This window comes from Neltuma alba, unplaced genomic scaffold (assembly GCF_004799145.2).
Source record: "Neltuma alba isolate B1F8T4 unplaced genomic scaffold, ASM479914v2 tig00012484_pilon, whole genome shotgun sequence".
Taxonomy (NCBI): domain Eukaryota; kingdom Viridiplantae; phylum Streptophyta; class Magnoliopsida; order Fabales; family Fabaceae; genus Neltuma; species Neltuma alba.
The window spans coordinates 324,952-337,561 of NW_021636958.1; the positions used below are offsets into that span (position 1 = coordinate 324,952).

The 12,610-nt window shown below is 33.0% G+C and overlaps 1 protein-coding gene across 1 annotated transcript; it reads left to right on the top strand.

Annotated features, from left to right (window-relative positions):
* The first annotated feature begins 8,323 nt into the window (after nucleotides 1–8,323).
* On the top strand, nucleotides 8,324–12,169 carry LOC114727552 (uncharacterized). The gene is made up of 5 exons (XM_028914255.1): nucleotides 8,324–8,645; nucleotides 8,901–9,611; nucleotides 9,724–9,873; nucleotides 11,030–11,460; nucleotides 11,552–12,169. The coding sequence occupies exons 1-5, from the start codon at nucleotides 8,324–8,326 to the stop codon at nucleotides 12,167–12,169; spliced, it is 2,232 nt and encodes a 743-aa protein (XP_028770088.1).
* The last annotated feature ends 441 nt before the right edge of the window (nucleotides 12,170–12,610 follow it).

Sequence of the window (12,610 nt, forward strand, 5' to 3'; positions counted from 1 at the left end):
TGTGTGAATCCGCATCACATGGCCTAAGCCTTATCTTGCTCATAGTCATTAGTCATCATGATGTACGGTGATAGTCACATGGCTGTGTACTGACAATTGTGGGGTCACTCTCACGGGACATTATGAGAAACTTTACGGCTACCTGACACAAGAGGGCCGAGAGGTCGGTGTACAATTGTAGCGAAATTATTCCATGGGGGAACAACATATTCTGGTATTCCCATCCTCTCGTTCCCGCGAGTACAATGTGTCCCCTTCATTTCAAGATAATTGTCACCATATGGGGACAGATTTAAGTCAATAAATGCCCTGAATTTTAATAATGTTAGCAGAATGAGAAAGCAAGAGCGAGAACAGCTGAGTATTTATCATTCATTAAATTATTTTTAAAATTATGATTTGATTTACATCTAAATATTTTTATATTTTTTTCATTATTAAAAATCTAATTCGAGAGCTGCAAGGACATAAAAAATAATGCTTATCAATGTTTATAATAAATAAAATATAATAATATTGTATTAAAATCCTTATGCTTCCTCCATTTTTAAAATATAAATCTTCTAAAAGTTAAGTTATGCCTACAAAAGAATCATAGTACGAAAGCTAATAGCTTATAGCCAAAACCAGGAAACATGACAAAGACCCAGAAGAAAAACTTACGATACAACTTATCAGGAAAAAAAATTGACAAAACTATAGAAATTATTGACTACATTACCAAGTGTATCCTTAGTTGAGGAATAAGTTAAAGTTGTTGAAGTAAATAAGGATATATTAAAATAGTATTAGTAAATACTTCTTTAGACTTCTAGAAAGAGATATAAAATGAAACGAAAATGCTTCTCAAAAAGACTTACTATAGTTTGAAAAAGAGAGAGTATTATTATGAAGATTAAGATTGACACTCCTCCTTTATTGAAGGATAAAATATATTGTCAAAAAAGGCTTATCAAGATATTCGCTGTATGCTTTCTTACATTATCTTTTCTGATATTTTAGTTTGTTCTAAGGTGGATTGTAATTTACTTTCTAAGCTAATTAAACTCACGTCCAATTAGTTTTGTTGGTGTAACTTGACCTGAAGCAACAGCCATCTTGAAACAAAACTCAAATCCCGAGTGAGTGTACATATATCCTCCTGCTAGCTGAGATACTAGGAGTCGCAAGCTGATGTTTTGGTATCTTTCGTTAACTTCCGCCTCTCATTTAAAAGTTTGAAGAACAATGGTTAGATTTTCTCTTTTTCTTCCTTTCATTTTTGTACTCTTTCTGTTTTTTATTATAAATTTTAGATAATTAGTTTGCATATAATAAAAAATTAGATAAAATTAGTTAAAAGTAATAAATAAATCACTTTGTTTTCACATACGCCTATATAATAAATGAGAAAAAGAAGAAAAAAAATATTGATAGAATGTATGGCAAATGAGAGAGAATAAATAATTAATGATAAAAAAATGAAGGTACATTTTTAATAAAAAAGTTTATCCAAGAGACACTAGGCACTATAAAATTTATTTGAGTGCAAAAATATACATAAAGTCACCACGCTATTAACATCCGTTAGTTCACTGTTAGGGGTCCATGAAGTCAGTTTTTGGATGCATTTTTAACAATGAAATTTATATCAAAAGGCGTTGGGCACCATGAAGTTTATTTGAGTGTGAAAAAATATATGACCTTTTTTAAAAAAAATAACAAAAATCATCAACTCTCGTAAACGCCTCACCAAATATCACGTTTTCTCTCCACTCATTCTCACTTCCTCCTCTCCTTAGTATAATGGACTAATTTGAAAAAAAATTAAGAAAGTAAAACAGTTACTTAATTATAACATATATTATATGGCATCTCTAAAATATTTATATGCATCATTAGATTACATATCAGTTTATAAGATAAGAAAATTAATTTGGAGAATAATGATAAATATAATATTTTAAATTAACTCATTTAATTTTTTTAATTTTCTCAAATTAGTCAATTATGTCCTGTATTAAAAACCAGAGGTAGTATTTAAGTGTAAGCAATAAACCTCGTATCATAGAAGAGAAAAATGACATCTTGGATAAATACATATAAAAGGTTTGGAAGCTGAGAAAATGACATGACAGAGAGAGTGTGTGTTGCCTGTAATAAAAAAAAGATGAATCGACTTGGAAGCAGAAATTGATGGAAAGAAAATGTCACATTTGGCAAGAGTCAAAAGAATAAAGTTAATGGATGTTTGTGGAGTTGATAAATTTTGTTTTTTTCCCCTCATTTAGAAAAAATATATATATTTTTGCACCCAAATAAATTTTATTATGCCCGGTACCCTTTAATGTAAACTTTGTTGTTAAAAATATACTTTAAAACTGATTTCGTGAGTCCTACTAACTGTAAACTAACGGTAAACTAACGGACGTTAACTGTGTGACGTCAAATGTCCCTTTTTAACAACTTTATATGTACTTTTGTACCTAAGTAAATTTATGGTGTCCAGTACCCTTTAAAATAAATTTTATTGTTAAAATTGCAATCTCAACTCATGATAAAACTAAAAAAATACATTAATTATTAAAGAAAAAATTGGTAAAAATTCCCTGTTTGAAATTTTAATTAGCCAAAAGGACCTGAATTTGAGTAAGTGCAAGTATGATCCATGAGCGCAACATATCATCTGTTATGTGCAACATATTTTTTGATGTGTACAATTAACTTCTGTATTGACCATTGTTGTACATCATTGATGATATGTTACACTCAGCGAATGATATGTTACACTCACGGATCATATTTGTACTTGCTTAAATTCAGGTTCGTTTGGCCAATTAAAATTTCTGCCAGCAAATTTTTTACCAATTTTTCCTTAATTATTAAATTAAGACTTATAAAATTTGACACATCCTTTGGAATACAAAGCTTATAAATAGAATCACTATTCTTTGCCTTCGTTTGTGAACCAAGTTTCCGTTTTACTATTCATAAGGGGGGGGATCAACAACTCGAGAACAACGTTAATTTTGGAACAGTGGGCTAGTGGGGGTATAGTCATTAAAGAGCAGCTACCTTCAGACACCGCAGAGACAATATTTATTGCAAGTCACGTACCTCTTAAATCTATTCACGTGCTCTTAAATCTCCAACTCAACAATGGCAACATTAGGTCACCTAGCATCATTTCCGACTACTTAGAGCCAGTAATATAAGCTGAGCTGGCAGGCTGAACCTGTGACGGGTTAGGTTGATGAAAATCACGCTTAATTTAAAACAGATATTTTGAGTCCATAATCACTAAGACTGAACCCGCGGCTGGTTAACCCGTAAGGTTGGCGGGCCGGCCCTTTTTCTAATTATTTTTTAAAAATTTTTTCCCTCCCTCAAATATAATTATGTTTACTTCTTTGATTCTTTATCTCATTCTTATTATTTAAAATTACCACAATATAATATATCTTTTACTTTGTATTATGAATTTTACTTATAGCAAAGTTAGTTGAGGAAAAAGAAGGTAATTCTACTTATGAAACTTAGCCAAATAATTTTACATCTTCATATCATTCTTTAAATTATATCAACATTGAATGGTGGCTCATGGTTAAGTACTTGATAGTGATTTGTAACATTGTGTTTGTATTATTATTAATTTAGATTTGTTATGTTTTAATTTGGAATGTATGTTTAATCATTTTAGATAATGTATCATCTACGCTTATAGTAGTATTTTGGAATGTTTGGAACTTTAGATTTCATATTTTATTTATGATAATTCCTATATGTATATTTTATTTTAGGTGTTTAAGAATTAGAATAAATTTTATTTAAAAAAACAAAAGTCGCAAAAATTTTTTAAGGAAAAAAAGTGGCAAGTTGGCGGGCCTAACCCGCCAACCTACCCTAAAGTATTGGGTTGGAAAAATATTAGCCCGCCAGAAGTCGGTCCTTTTAGGACCAGCCCATCGATCCTTGAGCCTGCCACAGGCCAACCCATAACCGGCGAGTTGGCCCATATTACCGACTCTATGGCTACCATTCGAAAGGCCAAAAGTAAAGTGATTATAAAAAATGTTTCGAAAATAATTAGAAAAATTTTGGAAAAATTGCAACAAAAACTGTGAAATTACAAATTAGGACTTGTTGTAAGATTTGTATAGATTTTAACAACAATTAAATGACAAATAACAACAAATTTTTAACAAAATATCTGATTTGTAATTTCCCAATTTTTATTGTCTTTTTTGTGATTTTTAAAATTTTTTTGTCACATTCTCCTCTGAACCTATCTATTTATAAGATAAAAAGGAAATTTTTTTCTTAATTCTATTTATAAATAACCTTATTAAATTTTTAGCATAAATATACTAGTTTGTTTAGTATTTATTATAGTGTAGATAGTTTGTTTTTAAATATAGTATTTATATTAAATAGGAATAATATTAAAAACTTGTTATATCTTAAAGGATGAGTTAATGCAGTTTAAGGCTTTTTTTTTTTTTTTAGTTTGGTTTTGTTTTTGGATGAATTGTGTATTTTAATTTCTCAAGAATTGGTGATTATCGTGATGAGGAGAAGAAGGTACAAGACTTAGATATGGGTATTGTGTTTAAATTTAAATCATGGGAGGGCACTTTGTGATTATTAATAATCATGATAGGCCTTTCTACATTATTTCTGTCCATTACAACTAGGGCTGTTCATGGGAAGGATCGGGACCGGGACAGACCTGTCCCGGTTCCCTCCCGATGAACAGTAACGATACAGAAAATCTGTCCCGTATCCTGGTCCATCCTAGTGTTGCCCCAATCCTGGTCGGGATAGGACGGATCCGGGATGGGACTGGGACGTCCCGAAATTTTTTTTTAATTTTTTAATTTTTTTAATAAAATTTGATTTTTTAAATTATATTTTTTTGGACTTAGGCCTTATAAAAATATCTTTTTATTTTCCTTTTTATTTGTTTGGGCACTCTTAAACAAAAGCCCAAAATATTACATATTATAGTCATTAAAAACTCTAAATAAAAGTTTTTAACACAATAAAAACTTGCTAAAAATTCTAATCATCAATAATCTCAAATCATCAACAAATATAAAAACTCTAAATAAATATATCCATAGTTCCATACAATAGTATCAAATCTTTAAAAAAAATTAAAAAATGATATTATATAAATAGGATAAAAAATTAAAAAATTAAAAAAAGGAACCGGAGCCGAGATCAGGAGGACCCCGTCCCGGTCCCTTTTTTATCCCGTTCCAGTCTATCCCGTCTCGAAAAATTTCGGGACGGGACGGGCGGCCTTAAACACCCCTGGTTGCAACCATGATGATTGCCTTTTCCGCAACCATAATGATCATGTTGCAAAGTAAACCATCGCGCTTTTGGGCTCTTCTTTTTGTTGCTATGCTTGCTGGTGTTCCAATAACTCTCTTTATATTATGACAATTCCCTCTTCTTGTTGAAGTACTTTCTTCTGCTTATGGTCAAGGCATCTCTAGGAAGGCGGAAAAGTGGCCATGATCTGTGTGTGTAATTCAAATGTCTTGACTCCTAACAGCCATATGTTTTTTTTATTGAATACAAATTTTCCTCATGAATCTTAATGTGTAATAAACCAACTTCTTCTTTTTTTTTTTCCAGGTCAAGTCTGATGTGCATATATCAGCCCATATTTAGAAAATACACAGGTGCATCCATCAGAGCCTTTCTAATTAAACAGAGTATATCCGCTGGCAGAACACAACAAGATTCCATCATATCCCACGAAGTTTTTTCTTAACTGGAAAATTGATCAGATTGAAAAATTCTTCACTCCCTTTATCAGCTTCATATTTATACACACACCTTACTTCTGATCCTCAATATAAAATGTAACGTAAATTAAAAAATGTAAATTGAAATTATAGTACAAACTAATTTTTATATTTTAAATCGGAGGTTGTGTATGTGTTTATATATTTAAAGAAGTATGTAAATATTTTATAAAATATCCATGTCAACAGGGCTAGGTCTACTCCGCTCATCTCCGGCCAGCATGTATAATTTGTCTTCTACTTAAGTATTTAACTTTAAACATCAAAAGCGTGATCGAACAAACATAAATTCAATACACTAAAATAAGAAATTCATTTATGAATATTCGATACATTAATTACTTATTGAATAAAAACTTCAAATAAAATGAAACTTTTAATTATCTACAGTATCATTTATAAATAATGTTTAATAGTTTAACTTGTGAGTAATTAAAATAATTACTGACTTACAGCCAACAAGTGTGTATGTTCAAATCTGAGCCGTTATCCTTTGTCCCCGCCAACGCTCCAAAGTATGCCACGTCACCCATTTTGAAAACGTTTTCAATGAGACCAGTTTTAGAGTTCATCACTTTGACAAGCACTGTCTCTATATCTTATTTAGATGATCCAGATTTGATTTTTTTATTTTTATTTATTCAAAATAATTATTTTAATATACATAAAATTTAAAATAGACATAATCTCTTAACTATTAATTTTTTTTAAAATTTTTATTTAAAAATAATGAATTAAAAATTTTAAATATAGATTATTTAAATAAAATATAAACAATATAGATTTAATGAATCTATGGTGTCCATGTTCGTATGATTTAAGCTTCACCGTGTGCATGGTTGTGTCAGACAAATAATTTCTCTCTCTCTTTCCCTCGTTATTCTCTCGTCCTCTGAGTTTCGAAAGCCGTTCACACTCATTCTCCTCTCCTCCGGTCGAAAGCAGAGCGTTGCAGCCTCTCCGCTGTTACGTCCGTCGGATCTTCAATATCACATCCGTTGCGTCTTCACCGTCAGCTCCGTCCAGTGCTGGGACCGTAAATGTATCGTTTGTAATGCAGTAGCAGTCAGTCCAGTGATGCGCACAATGACGGAGAAGCCGATGGTTTCTTAGTTCCCTTTTGCTGTTCCCAACCCACTGGTTTGGGGTCCTCCACTTACCCATCAATCTAAGGCTTCTCACCAGTCGCATCGTCGCGTGTTCGAGTTTGCGTCTGCATATCTAAGCATCTTGTATTATTAGTCGATTCCCCTCCACGAGCACGACCCTCACCAGTAAGGTTTCGGATTCGATTGCCCAAATTGATTGTGCGTTTTGTTCTTCCTTGATTCCATCTTGATTATTTACTGCTGAGATTCTTAACATTTCTTTCCCGTTTAATATAAATTAAGGTTTTAAAATATATTTCAGTACTTAAATTTCGTTTTTTCGTATTAAAATAATTCAAATTTATTGTATTGTTTAATAAAATTTATATCCTTAATAATTTGACAAACTAAATTTATTTTTATTTAATCATAATTCAAATAATCTTTTACACAATCTAATTTTTATAAATTAATTTTTCTAAAATTTAATCCAAACACAATTTACATAATCTAATTTAATTTTTATTTAATGTATTTTTTGAAAAATTAAATTAAAAATAAGCTATCTTTTGCATTGTTAATCCCAACGAACTCGTATTATTGGATTCTGATTGTCATGTCCAAAGATATCAAATGAAGATGGAAGCTCGCGTCGTGGTAAGGGCGAAGATAAGATAGCACGTTGGATTACCGGCTCCTTTCCACGTCACCCACTTTGAAAAGCTTTTCCGCTATACTTTTTTTTTTTTTTTGCCTTTTTGGCTTTATTTTGTGCCTTTTAAAAAAAATTAAGCATGCTCTGCTTTCCTTTTGCCTTTTGGTAACACATCAATTCAATTATGCTTTCTTCTTACTTAGTGCTTTTATGTTTTTTCTTTTACCTTTCATGCATTAGTGCAATTCAATTTGGAGAATATTAAAAGGATAATGATTAATGGAAGTTCATAGCTATAATCGTGGTTTAATAAATTTTAAAGTTTTAAGTTCATAATTTGTGCTTGTTTAATATTTATAAAACTTAGTATTTTATAGTTTTTTAACTTATTTTATAAAATTTAAATTAATATTTCAATGGTTAAAGAACTGTCATCATGATAAAAGGGGCCTGAATTTTGCTACCTACGGCTTCGAAAATTAATATTTTATAGTTTGGATGAGTGGTGTTGTGTTCCGAAAAGTGGCACCTGGTGTGGGCAACACTATTGAAAATTTGAATTTTGAAATTTGGAAATTAGAGGCACGGTTAATGCTTACATTTTCTTTGTTGGTCAATAATTAGCGCTTATTTTACAACCTGCATTATTCCACCATAATCATATCATGTGAAAATATTCCAAAAAAAGCAATCCATTTTATTCATTATTAGTATTATTTTGTGTTGATTAGGAGGCTCAAATTTTCACCGTCTGAAGCATAACAGCTTTAGTTAATTGAGCTATGGAAGGGAGGCGCAATTTTAACGACATAGTTGCAGAGCCACTCACGGAAGACAGCAGCTATGAGTGGTTCGAATGGGTTGAGAACTATCTGATATCCCAAGATCTTTGGGAAGTGACGAATAATAGCGCAAGACCAAACGAAATTCAGGTGGAAGATTTTGCGAAATGGAGAAGAAACAATGCTGCAGCATTGCAAGTCATCCGTATCTCTTGTGGGCGTCCTAATCAGTCGCACATAAGAGGGGTCTCTGAAGCCAAAGTTGCATGGGACATTCTCTATTGTAACTACCATGATACTGCACCACGTCCTTTTTCCCCAGGTCAGTGCCCTATATATTTTATTAGGGGTATATGTGGAAACATCCTTTAATAATTAGGGACACCAGCTCTCTCAAAAATATATATGATGACTCGTATAATTAGGGAGGGAGAGAGTGTTATAGTTTGTGTCGCACAAGAGGGTCATCTCCACAAAATTAATTTACTCAAAATATATGGTCCTTCTTTGTTTGCAAGGCTACTGACAATTCTCTCACTGCCCTCCTACTCAAAATATAATTGAGTGGTGATTACAGTGTTAATGGAGGCAGAAGAATTAGAGATGAGTAATCTGCACAAGGCTATAGCTGAAAACGACTGGTCGTATGCAAAAGCATCCATTGATCGCTATCCTCAGGTATTGGACGTAGATTTTGCGAAGTCAATGGGCGAAACACCTCTTCATGTGGCTGCAAAGTTTGGGCATCTGGGCATAGTAGAGGAGTTGGTGAGAATAGTTCCAGAAGAATATCTGGAGATACGCGATGCTTATAACAACACTCCACTTGCAATAGCCATATCTGAAAACAATTGGTCGACTGCAAAAGCATTCATTGATCGCCATCCTAAGGTATTGGACGTAGATTTTGCCACTTCAATGGCCGAAACACCTCTTCATGTGGCTGCAAAGTTTGGGCATCTGGGCATAGTAGAGGAGCTGGTGAGATTAGTTCCGGAAGAATATCTGGAGATACGCGATGCTTATTATGAAAATACTCCACTTGCAACAGTTGTCTCACATAGTGGACTCATCCCGGTTGCAGCATGCTTGATCAACAAAAATAAAATGGCACTTGCAATTCCAACTAAAAACGACTGGGAGATTCCTGCAACCTCGGCTTTTTATTCTGGCCACAAGGAAATGGGACGTTATCTTTATTCTGTCACTCCTTTGCAAGTCTTCAAACCAAGAAACGGCACTGTGGGGCCTGAGTTCCTCCACGCCTGTTTGAGACGTAGAGAATTCGGTAACATAGTTTTAATTTGATACATGATTAATTTCATTCTCAAAGCACAGTACATGTATGTTTCATTTCCATTTTTCCCTCTCGTCTCTTTATGATTTTGATACGTAAACAGATATTGCCTTGGATTTGCTCCAACGACAATCGGAGCTGCTTTTTGCTGCTGACTCAGGCGGGGAACCAACAATTCAGAAAATTGCACACTATCTTCATAATTTTCTTGACAAAAGTCAACTTCCATTTTGGAAGCGATGGTTCTATCACCGTTAGTGCACATTATTACATTCTACTATCTATTTTTTGCTACAATTTTCTTTATGTTGTTTGCTCATATTAATCATACACAAGCCAAAAGGGTGAATTATGATGATGAGGATAAAGATGGTGAAGATGAAGTTATTTAAACAACCACCGGTATTCATCAATATTTGGTCACATAATACTCATTCCAAATCCATCTCGCCTTTCTGTCTTATTCCTTACTGTCCTAACTATATATAGGACGTCTCTTTAGGGAAAAAAGCAAATTCTCGGTCCATAATATAAGATACTTGGTGGGTCAGTAATAAACTTTTTTTCAAATAAATTTTCTTAATCACTTTCAGTGTGGACAACAACTCCACATATATATTTTTACAGTTAGTGTTGTCTTCTGATAATTCATTGTTATTGTCAACATAATAACAGTATTTATTATAACTTTTTTTTGGCCAGTGACGGTATTTATTATAACTACACTACATCCAATAATAAAATAAGATATCTTCTAAATTTTTTTCATGGTCTATTATAAGACTCTTTGAAAATTTGGTGAAAGTTTATGACGTATTTCCAAAAATAATTTGGCCAAAAATTTTCCAAAATACTATCTTTGTAATTGAATCTCAATTTATTGGAAAACATTATCACTGAATTTATGTTTCATAAAAAAAAAATCCCCCAACTTAACTAGGAGGTGGCGGCAATTAATTAATACTGGTCATGTAATTTACTTGTACTTCGAGCTATTGATTGCATTATTATTTGAAGAAGCTTATGTTTTCTTTGATCACTTTTGGGTGGAAGATATGAAAATATCATCAACCACAACGACTGGGCATTTCTGCATAGATATTCAGCAAGAAGGCGAGAGCAACAAAGCTAGTCAAGGTACAATATTCTCTATCGATCACTTAAGAAGGTGAAATCAAATAATATTATTATAGAACATAGATTATGGAATGTAAATTTTTTTTTTATTTTATTCATTAAACGTGAACTCAAGTATACCAAAATCCATGTCAACAGGGATAGGTCTACTCCATTGGCTCACCTCCTGTATCTATAATTTGTCAGGTACATATGTATGTAAACATGCCAAAAACTAAAGTTCCACAGAACATAAATCGGACAATATTTTAGTTTTATAACCAATGGTGCAGGAAGGAAGGAACTATATGAGATGAAGCCGCAGCATGCACAAGCAGCTGCGATTCTAAACCTGGTTTGCGAGAATCTGAAATCTTTGAATGAAGTAAAAAAGAATATGTTCAAAAAAGCACTGACATCTGTAGCTAAAAGAGACGATGTTGAGTTTTTGTTGCAAGTAATGAAGGTAGTCCCGGAATTAATCACGCTAGTCAGTCTTGGTGAGCCAGACATGGATATTTTCCTCGATGTTGTTAAATATCGCAGAACTGAGCTTTTCAACCTCCTCCATGGTTCTCGCTTTAAGAATAAGGTGGAGTCATTAATTGATACAAGGAACTCAAATACCTTGCTGCATGTGGCAGCCACGTTGGCTCCTTCTACCCGCCTTAACCGCATCCCCGGCGCCGCATTACAGATGCAGAGAGAACTGCAATGGTTCAAGGTTATTAAGACGTCAAATTTAATGCCTTTTCCTTCGATACTTTGTGTCTTTCATTAATTGCTTATTATGTATTTATTTTCTATAAGCATAGGCTGTCGAGAGTATGGTGGATCCTGGAGATAGGTTAGTTGTAAACAAGGAGGGGCTGACCCCCATAGAATTTTTCAAAGAAGACCACAAAGAGCTAAGGGCTCAAGGAGAAAAATGGATGAAGGACACAACGTCTTCTTGCTCAGTTGTTGGGGCTCTAATTGTTACCATCATGTTTACTGCAGCTTTAACAGTTCCCGGAGGAAACAATCAAGATTCAGGGTACCCAATATTTATGAAGAAGAAGTTATTTGAAGTTTTCTTAATTTCAGATGCACTCTCCTTGTTTTCATCCACTACTTCTGTTCTAACATTTTTAGGAATCCTCACATCACGCTATGCAGAAGAAGACTTCCTTTACTCACTACCTACAAAATTGATAATAGGTCTTTCTGCACTGTTTCTTTCTATTGCAACTATGATGATTTCCTTTTCGGCGACCATAATGATCATGGTGCAATATAATTCTTTACGTTTTTGGGTTACTGTTCCTATTGTCGTGCTTGCTGGTGTTCCAGTGACCCTTTTTGTATTGTTACAATTCCCTCTTCTTGTTGAAGTATTCTCATCTACTTATGGTCCACATCTCTTCAAGAAGAAGGTGTTGAAGTGGCCATGAGCTGTGTATGTAATTAATTCGCATCTTACTATATATGTATTATTTTCTATTGAATAAAAATTTTCTCTTGATGCTTAATTGAGTCATAATGCAATTACATTTTTAGCCTATGTTGGAGATGTGTGTATCAGCCTTTGCATGTTCAAAACATAAATATACATTGATGTGGTTATGCCAAATCAATTAGACGAGTTGCTTAATCGAGTAATAATGCAATTACATTTTTAGCCTATGTTGGAGATGTGTGCATCAGCCTTTGCATGTTCAAAACATAAATATAGATTGATGTGGTTATGCCAAATCAATTAGACTAGTTGCTTAATCGAGTAATAATGCAATTACATTTTTAGCCTATGTTGGAAATATGTGTATTAGCCTTTGCATATTCAAAAGATAAATATACATTGATGTGGTTATGCCAAATCAATTAGACTAGTTGTT